General features: G+C 52.5%; 3 protein-coding genes across 4 annotated transcripts; 2 read left to right on the forward strand and 1 right to left on the reverse strand.

Annotated features, from left to right (window-relative positions):
* The first annotated feature begins 222 nt into the window (after positions 1-222).
* SEC11C (SEC11 homolog C, signal peptidase complex subunit) lies at positions 223-4,342 on the forward strand. Its single transcript, XM_061478818.1, is given in 6 exon segments — positions 223-739; positions 1,180-1,289; positions 1,750-1,899; positions 3,219-3,338; positions 3,705-3,762; positions 4,157-4,342. Coding segments are annotated over 6 exon segments (1,008 nt in total). The 5' UTR covers position 223; the 3' UTR covers positions 4,211-4,342.
* Positions 4,343-11,053: 6,711 nt separating this feature from the next.
* GRP (gastrin releasing peptide) lies at positions 11,054-15,780 on the forward strand. Its single transcript, XM_061478848.1, has 3 exons — positions 11,054-11,243; positions 12,245-12,495; positions 15,404-15,780. Exons 1-3 carry the CDS (start codon positions 11,096-11,098, stop codon positions 15,455-15,457), a joined length of 453 nt encoding a protein of 150 aa, XP_061334832.1. The 5' UTR covers positions 11,054-11,095; the 3' UTR covers positions 15,458-15,780.
* A 4,191-nt stretch (positions 15,781-19,971) lies between these two features.
* On the reverse strand, positions 19,972-22,442 carry RAX (retina and anterior neural fold homeobox). Of its 2 annotated transcripts, none has more exons than XM_061478837.1 (3): positions 21,691-22,442; positions 21,353-21,570; positions 19,972-20,765 (listed from the first exon to the last, which is right to left on the reverse strand). In XM_061478837.1, exons 1-3 carry the CDS (start codon positions 22,142-22,144, stop codon positions 20,313-20,315), a joined length of 1,125 nt encoding a protein of 374 aa, XP_061334821.1. In that variant the 5' UTR covers positions 22,145-22,442; the 3' UTR covers positions 19,972-20,312. The 2 variants fall into 2 exon arrangements, with proteins under 2 accessions (XP_061334821.1, XP_061334820.1); XM_061478836.1 differs by having other exon boundaries at positions 21,341-21,570.
* Between the last annotated feature and the right edge of the window lie 682 nt (positions 22,443-23,124).

Genomic DNA, 23,124 nt, shown 5'->3' on the forward strand with positions numbered 1-23,124 from the left:
CAGACTTTCACACGGCTATTCAAACGAAGAGCTGGAAGAGGCCTCCGGAGCTCCTGTGCTCCGCCCTTCTGCACGGCAAGGAAAGGAGCTGCTCCGCCCGCGGGCTCCCTGAGGCACGGCCCGCGCCGCCATCGCACCCCTCACAGCGCTGCCCCTCAGCACCGCGCCCCCTACCGGCCCACCGCTCCTGCCCCTCCGACTCCCGCGCTGCCTCGGCTGGCCAATGAGCTGCGCGGACGTCGCAACGGTCCCAGAGAGAGGTGGCCGGCAGCCGCCTGACCCAAATGGGAGGGCGAGGGAGGCCGGCGCCGCCGTTGTGTCGCTTCCCGCCCGAGCCTGGCTCATTCCGCCCTGCCGGGGGTTTCTCAGCTCCCACCGGGAGCCCCCTCCAACGGCAAACTGGTCAGGCACCCCTGCGGGCAGGGGCGAAGGGCTTTGTCCTGAGGACCCTTCGCTGCGGTGCATGCTGGGAATTGTAGTTCAAGTGCCGTGAAGGCCCAGCGAAGGTGAGCGGGGCGGGGCCAGGAGGAGGACTACAACTCCCGGGGCGCACGGGGCTCGCTTTCTTCCGTTCCGGCGGTGGCTGCGGCCGGTGGTGCGCGTTGGCCTCGGGACCCGGGCTTCTTCCGCCGCGCTCCGCCCTAAGGAGCCGCCCGGGAGGACGCCGGCGGCGGGCGGCCCGGCCCGGGGCTCCGCCATGGATCTCTTCGGGGACCTGCGGCGCATGAACAAGCGGCAGGTAGCGGCCAGGGCCCGGGCCCGCGGGGCGGGGCGGGAGGTGGGGGCCGCTCGGAGGTTCTGGAGCTTCGGGGCCGGCCGGGGCTGGCGGAGGGTGTCCGGGGGAGCTGCGGCTGCCCCATCGGCGGCAGTGTTCGAGGCCTGTGTGCGAGAAGCCTTTGTTAGCGAGCTCGCTGGCTCCTAGCAGGAGCGCATGGGCGCATCGCCCAGGCAGAGCAAGGCAGGATTGAAGCACACGCTGGGTTCGTGCTGCAGTGTGGTGTGCACGGTTGCGTTGGCGCTCCAGCCATCTGTTCCACCAGCTTCTGTGGGAATGTGATTTTAGCATGGAAGTCCACAGGCCTGCCGTGTGGGTCAGCGGTGCATATGGGTTGAAGTCCTGCGTTAAGCTTTTAACTACAGCACAGTAACTTTGTGAAACGATTGTCTTGTTTCATGCAGCTGTATTACCAGGTCTTAAACTTTGCTATGATTGTGTCTTCTGCCCTTATGATATGGAAAGGGCTGATCGTGGTGACTGGAAGTGAGAGCCCCATTGTCGTGGTGCTCAGGTAAGTGAATGTAAAGACTTTTTTTGTTCAAGTCCAAATGTGAATTTTGTCCTGTGTCTCCTCCCCTTCCCCTTGGATAGATTTGGAGTTTGAAGGCTCACCTATTTAAAGGAGCTCTCAAACGCTTCCTTTTTCCTAACTCTGTTTTCGTAAGAGTTAGGCTGCTTTTGTAATTGCAGTCTAGTTTTCACTGCAGTTTGTAGCAGCAGTGGATATGTGACACCTTTGAAAATCCAGGTTATCTCATTGCTTCCCTGGGGCAGTAAGGAAGCCTTCTATAGGCTGGCTCAGCTCGGGGCTTGCTGAGGCTTGGGTTGTGCTAAATGTCTGTGCAGTGTTACTGAATGGGTGTAGCAACACACTTCAGTTAAAATTGTGAGTTTATTTGTAAGAATGAACTTTGTTTTCATGGTGGTTCTTCCATAATGCTTATAAAGTCTCTCTCTCTTTCTGCTTGTAGTGGGAGCATGGAACCAGCTTTCCACAGGGGAGACCTGCTCTTCTTGACAAATTTCCACGATGACCCAATCAGAGCTGGTGAAATAGTTGTTTTTAAAGTTGAAGGCAGAGACATTCCAATAGTTCACAGAGTAATCAAAGTACATGAAAAGTAATGCAACTTGGCGTTTTCCTTGTTTCTAAATGTGCTCTCCTTCACCACGGCTTTTGCTCGTGTTCTGATTTGTTGGTATTTGATGACAAAAGGCAGTGAGGCCATGCTGGAACATAAGTCATCTCTAGGGTGTGATCCACTTTTGTCCCCAGTCCTGTGGCACGCTTCTTGAGACCCTGAGTTCTGTTCCTCATCAGAGGTTTGAAGCAGGTAAACCTGTGCCAAAGAGGAGTCCAGTAACACGAGCTGTACCCGTTGGTTTTGCCAGCAGTAACAGTATGGGAGCAGAGTGCTTCTAATTCTGCACAGTGAAGGGTGCAAACATACTTGCCCCTCAGGAAGTGCTGGCCATGAACTGAAGGTGTTGAGAAGTATCTTTTGAGAAGTATCTGTTCTTCAGTGCTTTTTGTAACAGATCTGTACATCCAAGAGCTGCCTTTTTTTAATACCTAATTTGTCTTTGTGAAAGCTCCTTGTTTCTTGATATCACTCCTTGCAATTAGCAGCTTCTTGAGCAAAATTAATAACTTAATGATTTTATTTAAACGGGAGCATTGAGCCAAAGTCTTGCATGCATCACCTGCATGTCTGCCTGATGCTTCAGTGAGTGACTAGAACTGTATTAGTGTTAGTGACAAAATACTGATTTTGATGTAGCTTTGCAGCTGCTTTAGAGGGTCTCCAGTATCTGTTTCCATCAAGGGAAGGACAAAGCTTTCTTTTGCCATAAGTGTAATTACTGAGAATTAAACAAGTGTCTAGAACTTAGAAGCAAATTGGAACTTAGAAGTCAAATTGTTACACCACTTTCTTCCCGAGGGAAGACTTTCAGGGTCTCCCTCAAATGAAACTTGTGAGTTAAGTTAATTCTCCAAGGTGTGATGACTTCAGGGGCTTTTGCTCCACAATTTGTGCAATAAGATTAAAATAGACAAGACCTCTTAGTGGAAACCGTTCAGCCTTTCAGAGTTAACTTTCTGATCTGTTGAAAATGCAGAGGGCTGGGGTTGTTTCTCTCTGATAGGCACATACAGCTTTTGCTCTGCATGGACAATATCCCTTTCACGTCCATTGTGTCATTGCCTATATTAAATGACAATCTAGGAATGTTTTTAAAAGGCATTTCTTGTTAAAATCTATTAATTCTGTCAGTAAGGTCTGTAATGTTAATGATTTAATGGTGTTAAATAAGCAGGGCTGGAAGCGAAAAGTGCTACAAGATTAGATAACACTGTTTATCTGTGTTGTGCTTTGTAGATGTTAATTGAGGCTTTTATATTAAGTGGTATTTAGTTTATCACCTCTTTGCCTTCTAGAGGAAATGGGAACATCAAATTTCTGACTAAAGGTGATAATAATGAAGTCGATGACAGAGGCTTGTACAAAGAAGGTCAGAACTGGTTAGAGAAAAAAGACGTTGTTGGAAGAGCAAGAGGGTAAGTAATGAAAACGTTCTTGATGGTTTAATAGAAAGAAAATGTGGAACTTAAATCACTTCCACTGTTGGTACAAAGTGGGTTTGGTATGGGGGGCTTTGAATTTCTTAAAGAAAATGGGAAGTAAAGTACTTTACATGGAAAAGATGCCTCTGGTTTCTCTCGCCAGTGTGGATCTCCAAGATACATCTTGCATAACTTGATTAATTTTTTTTATCTAGGGGGGGGAAAACCAATTGTTTCCCATTCAGCCATCCATTAGTGGCAGGATAAATGATTGTTTTACACCAACACTGAGTAACACTGAGAAGCTTCCATGTAATATTTTAGGGTTCATCTTACATTCAGCTGCTTTGTGAATTACAGGTTTTTGCCTTACGTTGGGATGGTGACTATAATAATGAATGACTATCCGAAATTTAAGGTATGTATGCAGACATTTCGGATACTTTAAAATAGCAAGTGAAGATAGTAAGAATGTTGCCTATAAAAACAGGTTAATAAATGTGGTTCTGTGTTTTGGTACCTAATGTAAAATGAGCTGGGTGCTCTTGCTTGTTTTAGCCTGTCTGTTATACAGTGGGACTTAGTATTTGGACTAACCTGAAAACTTTTAGCTTGTAGGAATTCCAGAAGTGTTTGCAGTTGTGATGGCTGTTTGTAATGAATATGATCCCATTGAAATAGTCCTGTAAACCTGTAGGAACCCAGCTCCATAATGGTGTACTGACCTAGATGGTGTAGTGTTGGACAGGGCGTGCTTGGAACACTTTGTAAGAAAAATGATAACCACCTTTATTCCCTCTTTTCTCTTGCAGTATGCTCTGCTGGCTGTAATGGGAGCATATGTACTGCTGAAACGTGAATCCTGAACCAAAGGTCGCTTTGTTCTTGCAAAAGTCCAGAGTTAAATATACAGGAGGGAAAAAAACTAATATATTTCAGATCATTTCTGTATACAAAATTGCAAGCTTCTGTCTTGTCTGAATAAACTGATGAGAAAAGCTGTTGTCTGATGGTTAATTGTGTAATGGCATGTTTACTGCCTTACATAAATGCTGCTTTCAGTTAGGCTTTTGCCTGCCATATGCTAAAGCAGCTTGTGTCACTCCTTGGGATGCTGCTGGTTTCGATGAAGTGGTGCTGCACCTGAACCCACCTTCTCCCTCCTGTTAAGTATTTTTGTTTCCTGGTTGCTTTCAATCCCTCTTTTCGTGACCATACACAGTGTTTTGATCAGTGCTTGCAAGGACACAGCATAGGGGTTAGGATGGGAAGTGGGTTGAGGGAGTTTAGTCGAACTGATGCCTGAAGAAAGCTGTCCAGGTAGGGCTGACAACAATAAACAACAAGGGGTATTTTTGATTAAGAACTGAGTGTAGAAACTTGGGGCTTTTCCCCTGGATTTGAAACGTGTTCTTTAGTGCTATAGGGGCACATAACCTGATGGCCTGATTTGTAGGGACTCTGTAGCTGTAACCATACTGCCTTTGTGTTCCCAGCTATAAACCAAACCTAACAACAAGATGTTATGGGGCTTTGTTAACACCAGTAAATTGCTGGGTGAATAGCAGAGTAGTTCACTTCAGTAATATTACCAATATGGGTATGACATAACTCATATTCCAGTGTTGAGGCTGTATTGTGCTCTTCTATCATCTGATACCTGAATAGTGTTAAACATAAAGTGGCTTTTTCATTTAAAAACTTGCCTGATCAGTGTTTTATATGAAATTCTGGCTTTTTCTCTCATTTCTCTTCAAATGTCAGTGTTTTACCCTCAACAAAACAAAACTTGTTTTCCTTGCTTGCTTTGTTTTTGTAGCCTTGATAAGGAACAGCATGAGGCTTCTTCCAGTGGCGTGTTGTTTCTTCTGTAATCCCTTAGCTCTACAAAACTATATCCTATTATACAATAATGGCACCTCTTCTGTTGTAAAGCTACTGCTGAAGGCAGACAACTGCTACATTTTTCCAAGTACTCCTTTTGTGTCCTAGTAAGCAATTTTCATGACAAACTGTATTATAAAATGACTTATTTTGTGTCAAATTGTGTGGAAATAAAATTGGCTATAATAAATGGCATGTCAGAATAATTTAGGTATCTGTAGTGCAGCCTTCCTGGAAGTCTCTGTCACCACTCAGAAAATTGAGTTTAGTTTTGGAGATGGTGTATGTGTAGTAGGGGACATTGATGTTGTTTCTTTCCCTCCTCCTCCTGTATTGCTGAAATCAGAATCCACCTCCTCGGTGCAATCACAGCCAGCTCTGGCTCTGGGAGGGGGATTTCTGGTAGAACCCCCATGACAGATTTGACACATTATTGTGGGAGTTTATTATTCTGTTGAGGAAATATGGGTTAGTAAAAAGATGAGGAAATATGGGTTAGTAAAAAGACAAGGAAAACATCTAAGCATGTGGGTTTATGCTCAGAAAAGCAGGTTGTATTTCTCAGGTGTGATATCCCCTGTCTTACTTTAACTTCCTGCACATGTGGTTGTCAGTGTGGCTGTATCTGCTGCTCTTCATGTTCCATAATGCTGGATGTCAGTGCAGGCCTGCTTTGTATGGGTTTGGCTGCTTGCCCAGAGATCTGCTAGTGCATCTGCCAAAGCAACTTTGGTCAGCACATATACACTCACTTGGTTAACCGTATAGGTAATTTACCCATCTACATGGGTAAGGCTGTAAAGAAGATGGAGCTCAGCTTTTCTCAGTGGTGCCCAGCGATAAGGCAAGAAAGAATTCCATCTGAACGTTAGAACCAGTAACTTTTACTGAAATAGGCTGAAACCATAGTGAAACCACTAAAAACAAGAGTGAAAGCACTAAAAGATGGTACCTTTCCATGCAGAAATATATTAGCTTGCTAGCTGGTGGCTGCTTTGTCCAGCCAGTTTGGTTGGCTGCCTGTGGAGACCACTCACAACGTCTGGATCGGGTTGTTCTCGATCCTGCTCTTGACTTTTCATTCCTGTCATGGAGCAGCTTCAAGCCCCCACTTCCATTTCTGATGATCTAGGGAGATAGTGCTGCTTATTAATTTCTGTAGAGGAGAAGTCAGAGAGGAAAGGAGTGCCAAAAGCTTTGCCCAGAACCTGAATCTCTGGTATAAACCCTTTCCTTCTGCCAGGTAACATACAGAATGTTTTAGTTCTTGGGCCGATAAGCAATGATAAATGAGCTTCAGTGGGCAAGTGCGTAGCAGGAGAATACTTTCTGCTGTGAATTGCACTCTGACGCTAGAATGATTTAATGTCTGCTAAATGTTAAATTGTGTTTGCAACAGAGAGACTGCAGTTGCTGTTTGATAACGATTTGTAATTGCATATCACCAGCTCTCTCTGCTCGTCCCGCTAAGGCGATTTTAAGGGGATGTTGTGTGTTTTTGTAAGGTGATTTAACATGTTACAGCCAAACTTACCCACATTAAATTCAGGTATATTGCTGCTCCTTGTGCTTCAAGCAGAGTGTTACATTCTCTCCCCAGAAAGGAGGGACAGACTGCTCTTGTGCCTGTGGTTTGGCAGGTTATAGATGGGGCTGACTGACAAAAAGTGGGTTAAGATGCTTTGTATTGGATGCTTTCCTTTTTCTATAAATACAACTACTGCAGTTGCCTGCTCTGCTTCCAGGCTGCAGCTTCCCTTTGAAGCCAGGGCACATCAAGGATCTAATAAGCAGACCTGCTGACTTCCTAAGTGGAGGCAGTGCTGCAGTGATCCTTGAAGCTGCGGTAGCTGGTTCACCTCAGCCTACACGCTGCTTTAGACATCAGTACCCCTGGGGAGCACGGCTGGCTTGGCTACTGGTGTGAAATACTGTGCAGTGTGTCCCTGGAGAAAAGGAGGGAGCATTTGAAAGCACTTCTCAGCACTTTGGTGTTTGGCGTTAGGCTGGGGGCGCAGGGCAGCCCTGCCACTGCTTGCTGTGCCCCTCTGCTCCTCACTGCCCTTCTGGAAGGGCAGCGCTGGAGGTGGCCGAGTCCTGCTGCCACATACTCAGGCTGAACTGTTGCCTGTGTTGGTAGAGGGAAAGTGAGTATGTGGAGTAACTGGAGGGAGAACTCCAGTTTAAGCCTTGTTCAGCAACTCGTTTCTCTCACTGTTTAATCAAGATAGTAAGCAACGGTGATGAAAAGGACGTTTTCCTCTGTGTACATGGATTTTACCAATGTTTCTTTGAACATCTTAAGGGCTAAAAGCAAACAAAGCATAAGCCACCCACATGGCAAAAACTCAATACGCTTCTCTGCTCCGCAGCTTGACTTAAATAAGTATATTCCATCTCTTCTGTCATCATTTATGCTCCAGTACCCTGCTTTTGTCTAGAGAACTAACTGCTTCTCTATCATCTGTGTGAATACACTATCAGCACAGACTGTATATACACACACATGCGCTATAGATAGTCGGTGTCTACATGTAGGTGCGTGGAGGTCTGACGTGGACATGGCCATCGCCTGGATTTTGAATCTGTTTGCACGTGTTTGTCCTCTGCTGTGGACAAAGCTTTGTTCCTTCTGCAACCACATTAGGACGTCAGTGCCCGGTGCTGATGAGCACTTTTGCTAGAAATAAAACTAAAGGTATATGTGGACAATCCGAGTGCAAGAAGGGCTGGGAGTGGAGCCCCCTGGCTCTGTTTGCCTGATGCACAGCGTGGCTCTGCCCTGGGGATGTCTGAAGCCTTTGGCTTACCTTCCAGCCAGCACAGGGCTCCAGCAGTTGCGGGCAGCCCAGCGCTGGGCGCTGGACTGTGGCCTCTCCTTGCTCCCAAGGGACAGTGCCCCTTCTGCCAGCTGCTGGATGGCTGCTGCTTCCCGTTTTGCTTCTTGCGATGGGAGTCTAGGGTCCCTTGAGAGCCCTTTGGTTTGCTGATGCCTGTCCTTCCTTCGTCGCCCGCACTTGTCCTGCTGTTTTGTCTTTGCTTCCCCCCTGGATTTGTGTCACACAGGTTCCTCAGCTGTTTTCTCCAACACAATCCAGTATTTATAAACCCAGCAGCTATATGTGGAAGGAAGTTGTCATTTGGGAAATAAACCTGGTAGTTTCAGATTCCTTCAGTGCTTATTTTCCATGGATTTAGTTGCAACCCAACAAATTGCAGATGAGTCACCTGCCACTGGCTGCACTGTCCCAGCCCCAGCTCGTGTGGAAATCCTGCTGGAACAGCTCAGGCTGTCCAGGGAAGAAGAGCCCTGACCCTTCACCATGAGCCCTGCGCTTAACCTGCACCCTGAGCCCATCCTGAGAGGTGCTTCCCCTGACGAGCACCAAGCAACAAGCTGCCTGAGCCGGGCACTTCCGAAACACAGCACAAACGTCGGCTGTGCCCCGTCAACCACGTTTCCTGTTTCCTACTGCTCAGCCCCTGTAAGGCGGGGAGCTCTTGATGGCAAAATGTCTTCAGCTCCTCAGGGAGCTGCTGCTGCGGTCAGCTCTGGGGCTGTCTGCGGGCGCCTGCCCTCCCTGCAGGTGGGAAGTGCTGCAGATGAAGTCTAGTCAGCACCTCCAACATTTACCAAGTATTCCTGGGTGATTGTGCCCTATTATTGCATTGCTGATACGCTCCAACCATTGTTTGCTCTGTACATCCATTACAGCTGCCTCCGACGGCAGGATCCCTACAAAGGGAGTGATGAAAGGCGCACCATTCTTCTGTTAGCTAGCCCTTTCTCTTGCCGGGACCCTGCCTTGCTGATAGAACGCTCAGAGCTGTCTAAAATGTAAAGGAAGCAAATTAAAGAGTGTCACTGTGGTAACAGCATTTAAAACCCGTTCGTGTTTCCTGCTGCGGAGCACTACGAGAGTTCACTTTGCCGTGGGATACATGAAAGGTAGAAAGGTATTTTAAAATGGAGAGAGCTGCTTCTGGGTGCTCCAACACAGATCGATGTGATCAGGTTTCCTCTTTAACAAGGCTTGTCTCAACTGAGTCACAGTTCCTAACGTACGTTTATGGTATCTGGCTCTTCTTTCTGTTGGTGGTGGGGGGGTCCACTGTATTATTTCCGTATGTTATCAGATGAGTATTATTCTGAAGGGTTAATAAATATAATAATTTAAATAAACCCCTATTACCTTTTTTTATCCTTATGAACAAGTAAAGAAAGAAATTATAATGATGCACAAATGTATTCCAAGAGCGAGCTGGATCTTCAGCTGGGCTGAGGAAGGTGGTGAGGCCAAGGAGGAAGGGTGCTTATTTGGGAGCATCCCTGCTGTCCTTGCCCAGCACCCAAATAACCTGATGAGCACAGACCAAGGCGCTCATCAACCTACACATGGTCCAGACCTTGACAGCCTCTTCTGTGCCCACCTTTGCACCCATCTCCCTGGGTGCCGGTGGGATCCCTCAGCCCAGCACATCCTCAGCATTCTGGACAGCTTCCTGGATTTCCAGTTTCTGGCAAAGAGCAATGAGGATGTCCCACGGGTGGCAATTTTGTGCTGGATCACCGTCACTCGGCACAGAGCACGTGCTGCACTGCAGGCTGCTAGAGGAATGCCACTGAGGCATCAGAATACCATTGTACATTAAACAAGAACGCATAATTAATAACCAAAATAAAGGAATGAATCACATTAATCAGTAGAAGAAGATGCAATAAGCTGAGACTAAGCAAGGGAACAATTTAGCTCGTACAGGAGGATACACAATTGAATTCCAAAGCGATTGTACTCGATGGCTTGCCCAGTAATCATGTTAGTTTGCATCCGTGGTAGTTCCCAGTGGGTGTAGTTCAGTCCCAGCCAGGCAAGGCCAGCTGAAGGATCTGGCAAGCCCCTGGCACTCGGCTCTGTTAACAGTGTACTCCACCGAGGTGCCTAGGGAGCGAGACACCACATAAAGTGTACCAATTCCATGTGCCTCCATCCCTGCCTCTGTTCTCCTCGAGACAAACAGCACATCAGGACTCCATATCCCTCTGCTACCTCCACCTTCACCTCAGTGGAACTACTGAGTACGTGTTTCAGCTTCCACTTTTTTGTGGCCCTTACTGTCGCCCATTGCCTCCTTCACTGATTCACCCACCCTCCCCTCTGCACTGCCTCTTCGGGATGAAGGTCCCTTCACCCGCTATTACAAAGCTGACCGGTTCCAGGTGCTTTAGACTGCTGGAAGTTTCACGGGTTCTCTGCGCAACAAAACCAGCCAGTCCTGTAGATCTGTGAGGGGCGTCCCCGTCACCCGTGAAGGCAAATTTATGTGAGAGTGGAAACTAAAGAGACCCTTTGCACAAGGTGCTCTATTCCAGTGAGCCTCGGGCGATGCTATCCTGTGAGCCTGGTCGCTTCACAGCCGTCCCTCCCGCTACAGAAACGCTGGAGCACGCTACAAGCTCTTGTTAAAACCCATGCCCCGGTTTGGGCGCTGCAGTGAGCGCCGCAGGACGCTCCTGCCGGCCCCATGCCCGACCTCTGCAGCCCCGCACTGGACGGGCGCACGTGGGGGCAGGACGGGGCGAACGCGAGCGGGACGCCTGGGAGCGGGTCCCGGGGCTGCGGACGGCATCGGGCGGGCGGGGGCAGCGCGGTGCTTCGCAGGGAAGGGCCCCCCCGTCGGGGCGGGGGCCGGGGGGCGGCCGCAGCCCCGCCAGGAGGCGTCAGGCGCCGGAGTCCCGCTCGCGCCCGGTCCCGGCTCCGTATAAATGGACGGCGGCGGCGGCGGCGGCGGCAGCGCTTCACCCGGACGGAGCCGGAGCTGGAGCTGGAGCTGCGCAGCGGCGGCACCGGCGGCCCCGGCGCGGCAGGATGGGCGGCGGCGGCCCGCGGCGGCCCGGAGCTCTGCCGCTGCTGGCGCTGGCGCTGCTGGCGGCACAGGGCGGCTCGGCTCCCCTGCAGCCCGGCGGCTCCCCCGCGCTCTCCAAGATCTACCCCCGCGGCAGCCACTGGGCTGTGGGTAAGTCTCCGTCCGGCCCGACGGCGCTCCCGCGGCGGCTCCAGGTGCCTCGTTCCGGAGGACACGGGTGCGACCGCCCGGAGTCCAACCGAGCGCCCCTGTCCCCGCCGTCGGCTCGGGGGATGGCTGCCGGCAGAAGCCCCGGCTCCCGCCGCTGCCCTGGAACCGACGGCTCGGGGCGAGCGAGTCCCCGACGGGCGCTTCCCTGTACCCGCCGGTGCGGGCGGGCTCTGTGCGCTCCCCGAGGGTCGGCAACCTGCGTGCCGGGCAGGCTCTGCCCCAGCACCCCGCGCTTGGCGGGGTAACGCAGCTTTGACGGGTTCATTTGGCGATGATGCTTCTACCGCTGCCTTTCCTCAGAGATGCAGGAGCCCAAACCAGAGCCCGAAGCAGCCCAGGGAGCTGTCGGCACCTTGGGAAGCCCTGGTCCGGCCGACGCCCCGGGGCGCTCGGCGGGGGGCTCCTCCAGCGCTGCCTCTCACCCTCCCCATCCCAGTAACCTCCTTTGCAAACTAAAGCCAGCTACGATTTCAGTTTGATGGCCATAAAGTACGGTATACCAAAAGTGCACCCAGTTTAGCTCCTAGAAAGGCACCGGAACATAGCTTTACACCGCAGTTCCCGCATGGCAGGTCAAGGCAGGGAATGTCTCAAGCCTGCTTCATACGGTTGGACTCAACGCTCTTAAAGGTCTTTTCCAACCTAGCTGATTCTATGAGTCTCCACCCACTTCTTATTCCAGCAATCTTACCAGGTGCCTGTCTCTAGCGCCAGGCACAGTGCTTGGGTTTCTCTGCCTTTTCTCAGCAACTTTTTCTCTGGCAATGTAGAATAAAAGATGGGGGAAATGGTGTGTGGCATTTCCAGTTCCAGCTGTTCTTTGACATTGTCTAAGCCATTCCCTCCGTGCTATCCATCAGTTTCATCTTCCAGCTGATGCTTGAGCAACCAAACCTATACCAGTCTTGGGTAATTTCATGCTACCGTAATTGTTGTTCCAGGGCATCTAATGGGGAAAAAGAGCACTGGAGATTTTCCTTATGCTTATGAAGAAGAAAATAAGACCCCATTTTCAGCATTACCTGAAAATATGAAGCAGCTGGAAGACTACCTGCAGTGGGAGGAAATCTCCAAGTATTTGCTACGGCTGCTGGAAAGGAGCGAAAATAGAAGTGCTCATGTTGTAAAAGGAGGGCTTCCCTGGTACACCAGGAATACCTGGGACACAGATGACAACAGCAGCTGGAAAAACGTAAGTAAGGAAAAACCTGTATGAGCACTCCATATTGTTCACTTTTCATTGTACGGTAACAGACCAGCTTCCTCTGGCTTGTGGGTTGTCCAGAAAAGCAGCACAAATGCATCTTGTGCACTAGTCATTCAGTAAAGTAAGAGTCTGCTCTCGATCACTGCTTTACTGATTAGTGATTATCTTGATTGCCCTGTCCCTGGCAGTGTTTAAGACCAGGCTGGACGGGGCTTGGAGCTACCTGGGCTATTGGAAGGTGTCCCTGCCCGTGGCAGGGGATTTGGAACTGGATGAGCCTTCAACCCAAACCATTCTGTGATTCTATGGTTATATATATTATTATATGTATTATATATGTTGTAATTTTAGTGGGTTAATTTGCCACTGGACATAAACTCAGATTTTAGTGCCTGCATTTCCTTCAAGTCACTCGGTTGTTCCATTCTCTTCTTTTCCAGCACCTCATGCTCATCTGGCCACATCAGCACCCAGCTGTGTATTAATCCAGCAAAAATAAGCTGGTGTGAAAACCAGGTGTGAGTATAGCGGGCAGGAAGAAGGCAGAGTGTGTTGTGTGTAACAGCACATCACATCGCCTGTCACCCTCGAGTGCTCATCAGAGGACGGAGCATCTGGGTTGAGGAGTTTCCTCTGTTCCCAGCTCTGGCTCGTCTTCTTCTTCCCTCAGGTTAATGGATTTACCAGCACTATTTCACAAGATAACAGGTCTTTGGACCAGACTCACCCCTGTTCTTTCGGAAAATCCTGTAAACCACACTTGGAAGTGTATCAGTGAGGCTTTAGAGAAAATAGGCAGGGCCTAAATGACACAAAATTGCAGAATTTACTAGAAAACTCCTGCCTTTATAATGCCTCAGGTACAGCCACGGTGACAGAACTGCAGGGGTTTGAAATAGAACGCAAAGATTACTACAGCCCCTTAAAGACATTGGTGGGAAGATTCTTTTCTTCCTATATTCTACTGCAATATCATGTAATTACTATTCCTCCCTCCTGAAATCCTGGTGCGCTGAAGTCAGTATTTGGGGTTTGATTTGAATATGGGTAAGAAATGAGAGCCGATATTTAAGTCTCTCATACCACTAATACAAATGCCATCCATAGGTTTCTTTCTGGCTTTATGACAGTGATACTTGCAGTAACAGTGATTACTCTTATCAAAAGAGGGAACTGTGTCGTCTTCAGCTCTGCAGTGGGCAGCTTTGTCATCAGATGAGACAAATCCCATTTTGCTATGGAAAGAGGGAAATATTTTGACTTTGAAAAGTACTTGGTAATGAATCGTACTTTCAAAGGCTGAAAGTTACCCCTGGTAAGTGTAGACATATCCAAGTGTGTGTTCTTTTACCCCACATTTTTGTGCTCAGACCGTGAACATGTACATGGAATAATGAGATTATTGCCTTAAATATCCAGATTTCTCCAGTGATTAGATTTCTGCTGAAAACCGTGTCTTCTGTGTGAGCAGGACTTGCAGGACTGAACCTTGGATATCCAGCATTCAGCAGTTACTTTGTCTCTATCTTGAAGTAAAACATAACCATGAGAGTAGTATGAGTAGTAGGTGCCCTGTGCTTTCCTACTGCTGGACACCGATACCTGATTCTCTGCAGCCCAGATAGATGTGTTTTATCGGTTTTCCTTTGCCTTCAGAAAGTAAAACCCTAGCACCTGATGGTTAAGCTTTGTGTCTGCTTGAAATCTGTCTTCCAGGTGAAGATCAGAAGATGGGAAGGAATGTGCTTTACTTTTCTTCAGGGCTGTGATAGATATTTAAATAATGATCATTATTATTTTCAATAGAGGAGGCCGTATTTACGGGTACCTGTGAATGCCAGTCATGTGCGCACAAAGGGATACAAGAGCATTTGGATTCTGTAGCTCTTGACTCTAGATTTCCCTGGGTGTGAGGGGTTCAGTGTTGCACAGGTTAGACATCCCCCTTGTTTAAGGTGCTGCTGTCCCACAGCTCCCACAGGGGCCCCGTGTACAGGAATGGTGGATGTAGCTGTTTGCCTGAGGGGAGCAAGCTGGTGATGATGGTGCGGTGCACGTAGGAACCTTGTACCTGGCACTGAATACTTCTCCAGGCATATTGTGTTTGAGTTCAAAATAGGAACTGCTCTAGGAGGAGTGAGGCACTGTATTTCCAGTGGACTACTGCTCACTGTGAAATGCCCTTTTGGACTGAGGCATTGGAATGTGACCAAAACCCAGGAAATCATGAACCCCATCATGAGCGATGGAGCAGCCATCCCAGGACCGGATCACCAGCAAGGGGCTGTGGGTGCTCTTTGTCGGCTGAGCATACACTTGCAGAGGTGCTGACCATGAGTCCCTGGCTCTGTGTGTGCAGCTCTGTGTTCCCATCCACTGATTGGGAGTGAGAACTAGGCCTACAGCGGTGCACCTCAGTTAACTTCTTCTGTTTTCAGTTATTAGCAGGCAAATTAAGCTCTTGCCTGTGAAAAAATGACAGTTAAAGTAGGTAAAGATCAGAAAGGAACTCTGCTGCAAGTTAGACGCTCGGTTTACACTAAGTAAAAGTAACTTGGAAAATAAGCTTTACATTGTTTCTGTGGCTTGGCTTTTCAACACTAATGAGACACCATATAAATGAGACAGCAGGCAGAAGTCTTTGGGAGGATGACTTCCCTCATGCTTTGGCAGTTGGTTATTACACTAACTGAGACAAATGAGGTCTATTTTGGAAAGATTATTAGGAATGTGTTTGCTGTGTGAATACCCAGAGCAAGGGCTAGTTTGGACAGCTTATTGGGAATGCACTTGTTATGTGAACACACAGAGCAGATCTGTACCGGGCTTATTAACTTAGCGAATGACTTTCTCCAGGACTGTTCTATAAATAATATTCTTCTCTTTTGATCAGATGGTGGACTATCTGCTTCAAGTTGTGAATACGAAAGAGAGCACTCCAAGCTGAAAGAAGGTCTCTAAATCATCAAGAAGTGGAATACTTTCAATAAGAGACTATATTTCGCAAGCACTTGATTGCATCAGATAATTAACAAGGTCTCTTTTCTGTAAACAAGATTTCCTTGGTGTAAAATACCTAAATACACATATTCTTGTATGTTCAAGCAGTGACTAAACTCTTTACTTCAAGGCTGCATTTTCTCACTTGAATGGCTTTGATACATTTAATTGTCATGGAAGGGTCTTCCAATTAATGATATGACTTATCTAATCAGTTCATCTCTTAGCTCAAAACTAGATGACATTTCCACATTCGCAATAAATAGTACTATCGAAAAGGCTGACTTTATACTCTCATTTGGGTTAATAAAATGGAAATTGGCTGTGCCACAGCCAGTAACAAAGAAACAGCACAATGATTCATTCCCACCGAAGCTCTTCTCCAACTGAATTGCTCCCTGCTCTGTAGTTTTTTGTCACTCCAGGGGAGCTGACACAGCCTTCCCAAGGCATGGAGTGTGTGGTGCTCCCCCACATGCAGGCAGCAAGGAGATCTGCTGGACAGACAGACCAAGGAGAGGGCAGTAAAGGGCCACAAAAGGTGATTCAGGGGCTTTTCCGTCTCTCCTAGAAGGAAAGGCTATGGCTTTTGTTGGACCAGGTGGCCTTTAAGGTCTATTCCAGCCTGTATTCCGTGATGCTATGGCTCTATGAGCTGTTCAGCCTGGAGAAGAGAAGGCTCGGGGGGGTCTTACCAGGGAGGGTGTAAAGGAGAGAGGGCCGGGCTCTTTCCAGTGGTATCGGTGACAGAACCGTGGGCACTGGGCACCTCTGAACGTCAGGAAACACTTTGTCACTGTGACGGTGGAGCCTCCCTCTTTGGAGCTATCCACAAGCCACCTGGGCACGGTTCTGGGTAACCGGTGCTGGGTCGCACAGTGACGTCCACCCCGGCCGGCCGGAAGTGAAGGGGTGAAATGGGGCAAATGCGATCCTTGCACACAGCTCGTGCAAACGGTCCCGGCCCCGCCGGTCCCGGGCAATGACCCCCCCCCCCCCCCCCCCCGCCAGCCACCCCGGAGCCAGCGCCGCGGCCGCCTGAGGTGAAGTTCCGGCCGCGTCCACCAGGCGGCGCCCTCGCGCCACTGTCCGTGCCCTGCCGGTCCCGGCAAAGGAGGGAGCTCCCGTGCGCCCCGGTCCTGCCGTCGGGCGGGGGGCTCCTGGCTCCGTGCAGGGCCACCCTGGGCAGCTCTACCCAAGCGCTTTGCCAGGACACCCGGAGAGGAGAAAGCCCTGCCTCAGTTTCCCTGCACGTAAAATGGGGCTCCCCCGTCCCGCAGACGGCACCAAATAAACTGGAAGGGTCTCCCGAGCCCATCCGGCAGGGATGGAGGGTTGGCCCTGGCCAGAGCCAGCCCTGCGCTGCTGGAAAGCAGCTGAGCTGGACTCCGTGCCAGACCTCTCCGTGGCTTAAATAGGTCAGGTGTCCTTGGAAGTCTGCTTGAGTTCTGACAGGAGTTTGAACAGCGGTGGGAAGGCAGAGAGATCAGAACGCACTTTCTGTGGGAAATGGTGCCCTCGAGACAAGAGTGTCATGATGGCATTTTCCTGATAATTATGTATTCAGAGATCTTCAAAGCTCTTTATGCTGTCTTCTGTCCCTCATAGCACCGACCTGTGCAAAGCTTTACACCTGTGTGTGCTGAGCCTGGGATTTCTGAGCTGGGCAGAGGCAGCCAGGCCTAACGGAAAGACTTCTCACGAACAGAGGTCTGTCTACCTGTCTGCATTTCACATCTTAATGAGAACTCACCCGGGATTAACCTCCTTTGCCAGCGGAGGCATTGCTACAGGTGAAGCAGCTGCAGAGATGCCCAGATTCTACTTTTCCAGAGCTTTGCAGCAGATGCAAACCGGACGATTTCATGTATAGCATAAAGGAATGCGTGCCCATCCGTACTGTTCCCAGTGGAAAAAGCTGCTCTTGGGAAAGCTCTCACAAGTACTCACAGCTTCGCTCCCCAGACCCTAAGCCTGGTGCCACGAGTCACTGTGACCACTGACAAACCCTGTCCTACAAGTTCACCTCTCCCCAAAGGTAACAACGTTCGCTGTCTGCAACTGCCTCCTTGCAAAGGAGTACATTTCTTAGCATTCCCACTATTTCTTTTATCCGTGCTGTTATTCCTTATTCAGATGTTGCAAAGAATACAAATACAGACGCTAAAAATACTTCCTTGCTAATACAGTTTAAGCAAAAGAAGAACTAGATCACTCGGAACAGGCCATGCTAATAGCCTTAGCAAAGTTGGAGTAAAGAAGTGGTTAAGGATCTAGATGATTTAATCCACTTTTAAGAAAAGGTTTTACAGTGAGCAATTAGATGCTGTTTAAGGAATTAATCACTAATGGGTCATTAACTCTGACTGCTATTGTACAGTTAACAACCGGAGGCAGGATTATTAGACTCAGCACCCAATTAAGGAGAAGATATTTACAACAAAATGAACAAATGAGCTTTTAAAATGGAATGGGACAGTTTGAGGGAAGTGTAGGAGCACAGACAACCAGGCAGGGCCCAAGGGAGCCCTGATTTTCTGTGTGCCTCTGTCCCTGTCGTTCTTTGGGCAATATTTACCTGCCTGTGCCCGCTGCTGCTTGGCTTTCGAACTCTTTCTTTTTAGCAATAAGCTCATAGCTTTCCTGGAAGGACGTGACAGCACAGTTTATGCATTGCAGGGTTCACATACGCAATGTATTAAAAAAGACCCGCTTAATATGTCAGTAAAAGAACAATCGCCACAGCTTGAGGTTCTCCTTCACTCCTTACTCCCAGGACCGTAATGGAAGTGAGGATCTGGTTTGTTTTCTGCTATCCTGTCATGCTTTTCTCTAGTGTTAGTCCCCAAGCACCTCAAGCAAGCACCAGTGCCGATGACAGCACTGATCAGAAAGTTGGGGGGGGGCAGTCCAATGTCCTTACAGGCTCAGAAGAACCGGGGGCAGCAGGGAAGGGAGGGCAGGGCTGTCAGAATGGGGGAGAACATCGCTGACATCTCGGGGGGTTGCTTGCTCATCAAGAGCAATAAGCACAGGCAGGAATCGGGCGCCAGTTGAACGTGCTCGCACGCAGGAGGGTTTTGGGCATCAGAGCCACAGCTGGACCACAGCCGAGTAATGACAAGAGGGATTGTTCCCATGGCGAGGAGGAGGAAGAGCGCGCGGAGCCTGCGCCATCATTCCTTAGTGTGCGTCGCTACTGACGCAGCCCGGGGTGTGCGGGCGCTTCTCGAGCACACCAAGAGGCATCCTTCCTTTGCAGCCCCCTTGGGGATGCCAACAAAGCTCACCTGGGAAAGGACCGCTGGAGTGAGACCTGAGCCCAAAGAAACAGTTTTTTGCTCTTCTCCTGTTTCCCCCTGAGTTTACTGAGGCCTCCTCACAGAGCTAGCAAAGTATCTCCCTGGTTCTGAGAGCAGCAGCGCTTTCTTTCCCTAAGTGCAGGGCACCTTCTTTGCCAGGGAAGCAAACAGCAGTGTGCTGGGAAGGCTGGGCACCACCATGGCCGTACAAACAGCGGCCATGCACCATGGCCCAAGCAGAGCTACATCCCCCCTCGGTTCACTGGGGAGCACTCGCTGGGGCTCCCTGCACCCCCCGGAGCAGAGCTGCTCAGGGAAGAGAAGCCCGGGCCCAGGGTGAGCTCCGCTCCAGAGGCAGGTTGGACCTGCAGGGACGCTGGGGAGAGAGGAAAAGGCATTTCAAAATAGAGGGATTCCTGTTATTATCTGTAAAAGCAGCTCTCCAGACAATAGGTGGGGGCTGCTGAGGAGAAGGCTGTGAAGGGATGTTTAGAAACTGCTGTCTAAGGTTAAAAAGCTCTCTGAAGTGAAGCTGAACAAAGCTGACATACTTGTTTCTGACAGGACTCTTAAAAGATACGCACAGATTGTGAAAATATAATTAGACGCCAGCCTTTGTCTGGCCACAACGAGTGGGAAATGGTGAAAGGAGAGGTCTCCCAGTCTGCATTGAATCATCCCCAGGACACAATGAGGGCACTTGTGCATCCTTCTCTCTTCCCTAATGAGAAACGTTAATTGCCACAACCTCCAGAGTGTGTAGAGCACCCTGTGCCCAGCGGAGGAGAAGGGGTGTTTCATTACAGCTTCTCAGCCCCATTACAGGCAGTAACGGAGATAATGGAAAAGAAAGATGCCACAGTTTTGGTTTCAGCAGCCTGGCGATGGGCACCGCGCGCGCAGGGGAGCTGGCTCGGCTCAGCACCGTTCTGGCCCCCGGGGGCTGCACTGGGCAGGATGCGCCCCCGTGGGCCCTGCTGACAGCTCCATGCTCCCAGTGCCCGGCAGCTACTGCCCGTGTCCCGCAGCCAGGCCTGGCCCAACCCTCCGCGGTCCCCGGCGGCGCAGACCTGGCCCGAGCAGCCCGTTTGGGTGCACAGCCCCACACACAGCCCTCACACAGGACGCGCCATGTGAGGGTGCAGCAAAAGCAGAAAACCCTCCCCAGGCAACGCAGGCCTCGGTTTCCAGGCACCTTACACAGCTCCTCACCCTACTGCAGCTTTTATTGCAACTAAAGTGTCCAGCCAAGGAGGGAGAGCAAAGGTTGTTTTCTCTTCTAAGCTATGATCAGGGCCCTAACTCTGCAGGGCACGTGGAAAAGGGAATTAAAAGGACCACAAAATACAAAGCAAGTCAAGGCGTGGGGGAAAGGCTGGTGCGAGGGACAGCCCTCTTTCACCTGGCTGTCCACAGAGCAAGAGCAGGGCGAGGGTGTCCCTTGGGCGTCCCAGGAGCAGCCTTCCCTGCGGGTTTCTCCCGGGGCGCCGAAGAGGAAGTTCAGATTGTCTGCCAGGGTTTGCCGATGGACTGGATGTGCTCCTTGGCCTTCAGCCGCAGGGCAGCAATGCTGGTGTTGCGGGGGTCTGCCTCGTCCAAGGGGAACTTGTCCACAAAGGTGGCTCCACACTGGTATGGCGGCGGTGGCCCCATAGCCCCCAGCGGCTGCAGCGCGTGGGTCACTGCGGGAGAGTTCAGGAAGGGCGGTGGGGTGTAGGTGCCGGGCAGGCTCTGCGGCGGGGACACGAAGCCGGGCAGGCTCTGCAGGGCCGTGCTGCTGGGCACTGGTGGGCTGAGCCACGTCTCCAGGGGCAGGTTGCTGCTGAGAGGACCCATGGGTGTTGCCTGCGGTGAGCGGTTGAAGGAGAGGATGGGCGAGTCCTGCAGCTTCATGGAGGTCACTTCCAGCTTCTCCTGCCGCCTCCACTTGGCCCGTCTGTTCTGAAACCACACCTGCGGGCAGAGCGGCGTTAGCCGGGACGGCACCGGGGGGACCGGCGGCCCCGCGGAGGGCAGGGGCTCTGCCCCAGGCGCAGCGGTGCACACGAAGTGGAACACACGGAGCGGCAGCCGCGGGGCAGGGGGGGAGCCCCGCCACGGGGAGAGCAGAGCAGAGCAGCGTGAGCCGGCAGCGCGGCCGGCCCGTCCTGCCTCCCCTGCCCGCCCGACTGTGCCTGCCTGCCCGCCCTCCTGCCCTGCCCGCCCTCCTGCCCTGCCCGCCCGGCTCAGCTGCCCGCAAGCCGCCGCCCTGGGTCACAACCGTTTCGGCTGCCCCGGGCCGGGTCACGCCAGCCAAAGGGCAGCGGCCGCGGCTGCTGAACGGAGAACGGCCCCGCGCTGCAGCCCCGTGGGGCCGCTCCGCACGCACCGGTCGGTGCCGGGCTGGGCTCCAGGGCCGGTGCTGCTCCGGCCGCCGGGAGTGCTGCTCCACGCCGGGCCGGGGAGCTGCCGGCTCCAGGAACGCGCGGCTGTGCCGGGGCAGGCCGTGAGGGGCTCCCGGGGCCGGGGGCTGCCAGTGCGGGCGTTACCTGGACGCGGACCTCGGGGAGGTTGACCTTCATGGCGAGCTCCTCGCGGCTGTACACGTCGGGGTAGTGGGACTTCTCGAAGGCGCGCTCCAGCTCGTGGAGCTGGTACGTGGTGAAGGTGGTGCGGTTCCGCCGGTGCTTCTTCTTGGGCTGCTCCTCGTCCGACGGCTTCCCCTCGCCGCCGCTGCCGGCGGGCAGCTCGGGGCTGGCGCTGCCGGGGCAGTACGGCTCTGGCGGGGGAAGAGCGGCGTGTCACCGGGAGGGCGACCTCCCCCGCCGGGCCCGCCCGAGGGCGAGCCCCTTCGCTCGCCCGCCCGCCCCCCCCGGCGCCTCCCGTCCGCCGCGCTCACCTTGGAAGCGCTCGGCGCGGGCCTGGGGCTCGGCCGGCGGCGGCTCCCCGGGCATCTTGGGGAGGCAGTGGCGGGCACCGCGCCGGTCCGCCTCCTTGGCGCTGCCGTCGGGCGGGAAGGGGCCCAGCATCCCGTCCTCCTTGGTGAACCCCAGGATGGCCTCGATGCTGTGCAGCCTCGACGGGTTTCCCCCGGGGCTCCGCGCCGCCTGCGCGGACAGCGAGAAGGCGCCCTCGGCCATGGCGAGCGGGGCGCCGGGCGGGTGCATGGGGCTGCCGGCCCGGGGCCCCGGCACGGCGCTGCGCTCCCGCCCGGCCCCGGGGCGGTGCGGGCAGCTCTGGCACGGCGCCGCCGGGCGGGCTGTGGCCTCCTTGGGGCGGGGGAGGAGTGCCGGGGGGCGGCGGGTGAAGGGGAAGGCGAGGCCCCCGCGCCACTCGGCACGGAGGCAGGGCATCCCCGCGCCCCGCCGGCACGGCCCGCGGCCCCCCCGCCCCGCCCCGCCGACCCTGGTCCCGGCCCCAGACGGCGCCGGGCGATGCCATCCAGGGCCCTCGAGGCGGGGCGGGCCCAGCCCACGGCTGCTGCCGGGGACTGCTCCCGGCCGGGCTCCCCGCCGAGACCCGCAGCCGGAGCACCGGGGCCGTGCTGCCGTCGGAAACCGTCGTGGGACCGGCGGCTGCCGGGCCCCGGGGAGCCGCGCGGGACGGGGCGGGAGCCGCTTGTCGGGAGGGCGGCGAACGGAGCCGGGAAAGCGGCTCCTGGTCCACGGAGGGGCTGGGGAGGGACGGGAGAGCGGGAGGCCGGGGCCAGCTCTCGGTGGGGCTCAGCCCTGCGCTGCTCTGCGGGCTCTGGGAGCCGCTCGGAATTTCTCCCACTTAGCTCCAGCCTAGATCCGTCCCTGGCATTTTCTAAGTGCATCGGTTTCATAGGCAGCCTCTCAGGAGATGACATGCAGGAGGATGCCGTGGCACTATCTTGTGTCAAATGCGAGGGTAAAACGCCCTGAGGGTAAAACCTGATGCTCTGGTTCCTTGCTGGGCTCTGCCCTGCACCGGGCTGCCTTCAAGACCTTGTGAAGGTGCGTGCTGGCTTTCTTTTGCGGGGCGGGGGGGGAAGGATGGATTCTGCAGGAGGAGGTGGGCTCAGCCTTCACAGGTGTGGGGAAGGCGCTGGCCTTCTGAGGACACTTTCCAAGACACTGGTATGGGACAGACCCTGTGGAGAGAGCTGCCTCTGTGCTCTTGTCCTCCAGGACCGGAGTAGGGTGGGAGGCTGGAGGGCAGGGCATGGCTTCATGGGAGACCACAGAATGCTTTTGGAGGTAAGGCAGAGAGTCAAGTCCCAACCCTCCCTTTGCGCTTGGCCAGGTGGAGCACTTGGACTTGGCACAGTACTTAACCAGGCAGTGGCCTCATGTCTCCTGCCTCCAAGGTC

The sequence above is a fragment of the Pezoporus flaviventris genome, unplaced genomic scaffold (assembly GCF_033815535.1).
Source record: "Pezoporus flaviventris isolate CSIRO_AGI_PZ_B2104156 unplaced genomic scaffold, CSIRO_AGI_Pfla_v1 ptg000132l, whole genome shotgun sequence".
NCBI lineage: Eukaryota > Metazoa > Chordata > Aves > Psittaciformes > Psittacidae > Pezoporus > Pezoporus flaviventris.